At 45.5% G+C, this 6127-nt stretch overlaps 2 protein-coding genes across 8 annotated transcripts in view; one reads left to right on the top strand and one right to left on the bottom strand.

The window, feature by feature from the left end:
• Positions 1-265: 265 nt before the first annotated feature.
• Positions 266-3470, bottom strand: LOC108299748. The gene is made up of 4 exons (XM_037736205.1): positions 3232-3470; positions 3020-3138; positions 2713-2916; positions 266-599 (listed from the first exon to the last, which is right to left on the bottom strand). The coding sequence occupies exons 1-4, from the start codon at positions 3468-3470 to the stop codon at positions 481-483; spliced, it is 681 nt and encodes a 226-aa protein (XP_037592133.1). The 3' UTR covers positions 266-480.
• The window catches only part of TBC1D5 (TBC1 domain family member 5), a 553318-nt gene continuing 550313 nt past the window's right edge, over positions 3123-6127 (top strand). For 6 of the 7 annotated variants that reach the window (XM_037736376.1, XM_017522211.2, XM_037736379.1 and 3 more), the window contains exon 1: positions 3123-3390. The gene's annotated coding sequence lies outside the window, so the exon portion shown is untranslated. Of the gene's footprint in view, positions 3391-3411; positions 3815-6127 lie in introns of those variants that run through there. The other variant, XM_037736377.1, reaches the window with a different exon arrangement.

Below are 6127 nucleotides of genomic sequence, written 5' to 3'. Positions count from 1 at the left end.
TTACTTAGTGACTGAATATTGTAGGGTAAGGAGTAAAGGGATACTCCTGGGTTTTCTGCTTAGGGAACTAGGGAGATAAATGCATAACCAGTCGAGGGTAAAGGACACAGGAAAAGGGTCAGGTTTGAAAGGTAATTGAAAAACTCAACTGAAGTAGATTGAGTTTGAAGTGCCTGTGGGACCACTTGGACACATCTCTAGCAGGCAGCTAAATACATAGGTCTATTCTGGTTATTTAATGATATCTAACAAACTACAGCCAAACTTAGTGGCTTAACACAACAACTGTTTTATTTATTTTCCCACAATTCTGCTATTTGGGCACTGGGGAGAAAAGCTCATCTCTGCTGCGTGTGGTAACATCTGCAGTAGCTTGAGTAGGGCTGGAAGATCCATTTCCAAGATGGTCTCAATCACATGCATGGCAGGCTGGTGCTGACTGTCCAGGAGGAGCACAGCTGGGGCTGTTTGCCAGGGGCCTTAGTTTTCTTCTATTTGGTCTCTCCAGGTGGCTTGGTTAGACTCTTCACAATGTGGTAGCTTCAGAATAGTTGGATTTCTTACATGGTTCTTCTCATAAAGGGCAAAAACGAAAGCTGCTGTCCAAGATAAAAAACAAACAAGTGAGGAAATAGATTTGATTCAGGCAATTACATTAGGGAGAATACTCCAGATTTGAAGATCAGAGTCTCAGCAGGGTGGTTTTGCCCTATACTTTTGTTATTATTTTAGAGCATGGTTTTGCTATTGTCTAGCCTGGTCTCAAACTCCTGGGCTCAAGCAATCTTCCCACCTCAATCTCCTGAGTAGCTGGGAGTACAGATGTACACCACTGTGCCTGGCTGCCTTATACTTTTACAGGGGGGCATAGACAAGTTATAGACGAGATGATTACAACCGGGATTATTTTGGTAATCAGAGGAATTCTCATCTAGGAAATGTTTAACTCTACCTAATTTCAAGGGGGGGAAAATAGTTCTAATCCTAGCTAATCGTTCATGAGACAAATAGGAAGTTGAAAGGTGACTGACCTTCCCCACAGATTCAGGAAAAAGGGAAAGGTATGTGTTTGGTCTTGTCACAGGTCTTTTACTAGTTCTATCAGAGAAAGTGGACAACAAGTCTCCTTTAAGTAATACGAAGAAGGATTGGTCTTTGTGGTAAACTGTTTCTCAGAACACAAAAAGGTGGCAGGATTTCTTAACTATTTGTTTCTCATGACTCTCTGGTAAAGTTCAAAGTTGTCACTGAAAAGCCTTTCAAGGCCTAGGCCTAGAAGTGACAGAGAGTAATTTTTGCAATATTTGATTATTTAAGGCAGGTGACAGGTCTGGCCCAGACTCAAGAAGAGAGGACTATATACATGGGCATGAATACTGGGAGGCATAGTTAATTGCGGGTCACAAGAAAGTCTAGCACAGGGTCTGAATCTTGGGCTGAATATTTAGAATGAGATGCCATTAGCATAACCAATGTGGTAGCTGAAACTATCAGGTGGGATCACTCTGTGGCTGTACACAGTGGTAAATGCAGAAAAGAGTCCATCAACTTTGGAAACATATGAGAATGAAATCTTGAGAGTTGTCATTTTCCTAGTGTCTCAGAAGCCACTGTTAATCCTATTTATTCATGTATATTCATCCCAGGATTTTCTGTCATTTTGTTGCTAGTCCCATTTCCTGAGTATCATCTCAGTATTCGCCAGTCTAACAGTGATGACGACTGGCCTAGCCAGAACTCCCAATTAGGGAGTGTATATATTTTATTTATTTGCCCTGATTAAATCTGGCCACAGGCACTAACTTAACCTGTTCAGCTTCTGCAACAGAAAGAGGGACAACAGAAAAAGAGGGATCCCTGTGTGAAGTAGGGTGTTTTCTGCAAACAAATGTCTCCCACACAGGCACCTTTCTCTGAAGCTAGATAACCTTCAGAAATCTGACCTTTCTCTGACTTGGTTTCCTTTTTCTGGACTAAACAGTATCAATTTTCGTTGGAGCTCTTTGTGAAGATAAGCTAATAAAATACCATAAATCTCTTTTACTAGGTGAAGCATTTACCACTTTAATTAGCGTTATGATTTAAAGGCTTTCATATCGGGGACACAAACACCAGCATTCCACGTGCTTGGGTTAAAGGGGATCTTAAATCATTATTATGCAGAGGCCAAGGGCAACGAGACAAAGTTTTAGACATTGCCTGTGTTCTGATAGTCATCAGATCTTTAGGGAGATACTACAACGCTGAAGACCCTGTCCAAGGCTATGAGGAAAAGACAGAACCACAGTCTAGTATTGTGCACTTGTAAAAAATAACTTCCAACTTTTATCTTTCTATGGGTTGAACTACAAGGTAGGTCTGAACAAAGTGCTAGTGACTCCCCTAAGGTAGGGAGGGGTAAGTTTCGCGGAGAAAGTGACAGATGAGCTGAGTTAGAACCCTACTCAGCTAGTAGGTGCTATTGATTCCCCTAATGTAGAGAGGGGTAAGTTTCACGGAGAAAGTGACAGATGAGCTGAGTTAGAAGCCTACTCAGCTAGTAGGTGCTATTGATTCCCCTAATGTAGAGAGGGGTAAGCTTCACGGAGAAACTGACAGATGAGCTGAGTTAGAAGCCTACTCAGCTAGTAGGTGCTATTGATTCCCCTAATGTAGAGAGGGGTAAATTTCACTGAGAAATTGACAGATGAGCTGAGTTAGAAGCCTACTCACCTACAGAACAAAGTGGAATGGAAGGCCATTTACATGTGACAAGGAAACGTACATTCCTTGGCAGGAGAGCCAGGATCTCAAGAAGGTCTCTGGGACCTTCTGATCCCCTTCTTATCAGTCCCACCCTGGGAAGGTAGTTGGTGGATGTGAACCTCTGACTAAGACCCAGGAACCGGTTCCCAGCCTCCAGCCGCGCGCGCGCAGGAAGAGGGGAGAGAAAGGAGGGGTAAAAGCCTTCACGCGCCTGCGCTCAGCAGCCTGCCGGCTCAGCCAAGGAGAGCTCTGCCCGCGGCTCACTCCCCATCTACTCGCGTCTCGCGCTTCGCGGGCCCCAGAAACCCGGACCCGAGAGCGAGCGCGTCGCGCTCCCGCGCAGACTTAAGGTCCCCGGCGGGCGCCTGCGCACGAGCTTCCCAGGCGCGCAGGCTGCGGGGTTATTAGAGGTGGAGCGCGGGGAGGGCGCGCGGCAGGAGGCGGTCGCCGTTACGGCGCGAGCGTGGTCACGTGGCCGCTGGTCACCGCCGCCACCCCCTCCCGCCCTGTTCTCTTTCAGGTCGGGCCGAGCCCGGCCGGTTCCGCGAGCGCCTGGCAGACTGAGGGAGAGAGAGAGAGAGAAAGAGGAGGGGAGGAGGAGGAGGATTCAGGGAATAGGAGCTGGGGAGCCCTTCTGCGCCACAGGTAAAACAAAATATGATGATAATCGTAAAAAAGGCCAAGCCCTCTGAACGCCTCCGCCTTCCTCCAGTGCAGCCCCACATGCAGTCGCTCCCGCTCCGGCCTCCCGCTCAGCCTCAGGACGGGTTTCGCCCCCCCCGCCCCCCGCGTTTTTGCCGCAGCCGCCGCCTCACGGGAAGGCCTGAGGGGCCACCGCCGCCACCGCGGACGGGTTGTCACACCGCCTCCCGTTTGTGCGACTCGGAGTCGGCGTTGGGGGTGGATGGCGGGAGGGGTGGTCCCCTCAGCTCCCGGGCGAGCTGGGCGGGGTGACTGCTGGTACCCTGCCTGGCTTCCCTGCCCCAGGAAGTCGGCGTGTAGACTGGAAGGCCAGCTGCAGTAAGAGGGCAGAGCCTGGCGGCCGGACTAGTGCTCAACTTCCTACTTGGTAAATTTCCCTGTTCATTTGGGCCCCGGGCAGCATGCCTCCTTCCCTGGCCGGAAGCGAAACGGGCCTGGAATCCTCAAACCTTAAAAGATATAGTTTTTAGAAGAGAGAAGCCTTAACTTCACTTTTGAGGAAAGGAACCGTGACTTGGAGTTAGTACGACTTAAGTTTATTCACACGTAAGAAAGTGAGGTCTTTCAGGATAAGAGCATAACTTGGCAGGGAGGGCGAATCCAGCTCCCCACCGCGACTTTTCCTGGAAAAACAGACACACACCTTCAATACAAGATTCGATTCTACAAGTGACCTAGAATTTGTTCGATACTAGTTATTAGTTTTAGTTCCAGGAATTATAATATGTGTTTAAAGTTAACATCCTGTAGATTTTTTTTTTTTTTTGTGAATAATAACTTTCTGGTGAGTTCATTTGTCAACTCTGAATTGGACAGAATCCCAAGATTTTAATATGCAGGTTTCACACGTTTGGACCAGATTGCAGGGGAATTTCTAGACCCATTCTTTTGTTCCTTGTAAAACTTTGTGTTGTGCTCTTGCTCAAAATACTTAAAGCAGGAAGCAATAAATATAGGTATTGTTGAAAAATCTTTACTATCAAGTGGCAGAGAAATTTCATTTATATATTGGTTTTTCTCTTTGGGCTTTTCTGATTTTATGTCTTGATACTTTTCATTCCCTATCTCTGAATTCATTTGTAAAGTGGAGCATTTTTAATTTTTGCTGCTATGTGCAGTATCACAGTATCACTCAAACCTTAATCTGGGTAGGAATCACTTGGGGGTCTTACTAAAAATGCATTTTCTGGTTCAGTAGGTCTATGATGCATTATGATATTGTGCATTTCTAATAACCTATGTGCTGCTGGACAAGAACTATCCTTGAGTAGCAAGGAAGTAGATAACTTGTGTGCAAAGAAATAAAGTATTTATCAGTGAACATGTTCCTTTTAATAATTCACCGTCGCTTGTAGAGGTGGCTTAGCTCTGGGCAAATGGCAGGGTGAACTGAGAAAGCTTTCAGAGTGAGCACGCTGAGTCTGGATCTTAGGGGAGGGGATAGGAAGAGTGCAAATACTGTGTCTGTATGCTGTATGGTGACTGCATCACCTGGTCTGTGGATTTTCCAATAGAAGCTTGGTGTGGTCTTAGGAGAAAGACTCGCTCAGCTGTGCGTTATTTGGGTTTTATCAACTTAAGCGAGGAATCCTGGTCTCTGAAGCTGCAGCTGAGATGAAAGTTTCTTTTATTGGTGGACTACTAAGTGTGTGCTGTCACTCAAATACGGCCTCAGTTGAGTAGTGTATTCCTGAGCCTTGGAAGCAAATTTGCAAATAGTTCAGTCTTACAGTGGGTATTCTAACTGGATTCCGATTTTTTTCTAATGTTATTTTTTCTCATGTAAATGAAAAAGTTTAGAAGTGTTACATAATATACTTTATGTACAGAAAAATGGTTATAGTTTTAATTTTTTTTTTATTTATACTCCAACTGATGACTGAATAGAGGTTGTACTTTTAAATAACTTTGTGGAAGTTTTTAGTACCATAATTTTTGTAATTTTCATTCCAGTCCTTAGTTTTTTTCATGTTATTAAATAATATTTATGGCAGTACTTTAGAAGCACTTTAAGTGCTGGACACTTTTCTAAGTGCTTTACATACCTAGACCCTTTTGAGATGGACTCTAGCTCTGTCTCTCACGCTAGAGTGCAGTGGTGCAGTCTTGGCTCACTGCCACCTGTTCCTCGTGGTTTCAAGCAGTTCTGCCTCTGCCTCCCGAGCAGCTGTGATTACAGGTGCCCGCCATCACGCCCTACTAATTTTATTGTGTGTGTGTGTGTGTGTGTGTGTTTAAGTAGAGATGGAGTTTCACCATGTTGGCCAGGAACTCCTGACCTCAAGTAATATGCCTGCCATGGTCTCCCAAGGTGCTGGGATTACAGGTGTGAGCCACTGAACTCAGTCTACTTTTTTTTTTTTTTTTTTGAAAAGGAGTGTTGCTCTTGTCTAGGCAGTAGTGCAATGACACAATCTCGGCTCACTGCAGCCTCTGCCTCCTAGGTTCAAGCGATTCTCCTGCTTCAGCCTCCCCAGGAGCTGGGATTACAGCACCTGCCACCATGCCAGGCTAATTTTTATATTTTTAGTAGAAATGGGGTTTCACCATTTTGGCCAAGCTGGTCTTGAACTCCTCACCTCAAGTGATCTGCCTGCCTCAGCCTCTCAAAGTGCTGGAATTACAGGTCTGAGCTGCTGCGTCCGACTGCACCCAGCCTACTTTTTTTTTTTTTTTTTTT

The sequence above is a fragment of the Cebus imitator genome, unplaced genomic scaffold, assembly GCF_001604975.1.
Source record: "Cebus imitator isolate Cc_AM_T3 unplaced genomic scaffold, Cebus_imitator-1.0 Scaffold24, whole genome shotgun sequence".
NCBI lineage: Eukaryota > Metazoa > Chordata > Mammalia > Primates > Cebidae > Cebus > Cebus imitator.
The sequence above is the reverse complement of the archived record's forward strand: the minus strand, read 5'-3'. Positions and strand labels throughout refer to the sequence as shown.

Bases quoted from the DNA above. Each gene is read 5' to 3' on its own strand.
- LOC108299748 (XM_037736205.1), bottom strand. From the start codon at position 3,470: ATGTGGGGCTGCACTGGAGGAAGGCGGAGGCGTTCAGAGGGCTTGGCC. The intron at 3,139-3,231 runs GTGACCAGCGGC...ATAACCCCGCAG, and splicing joins GGCGGGAGGGGGTGGCGGCG to CCTGCGCGCCTGGGAAGCTC. The intron at 2,917-3,019 runs TAGATGGGGAGT...TCTCCCCTCTTC, and splicing joins CGCGAAGCGCGAGACGCGAG to CTGCGCGCGCGCGGCTGGAG.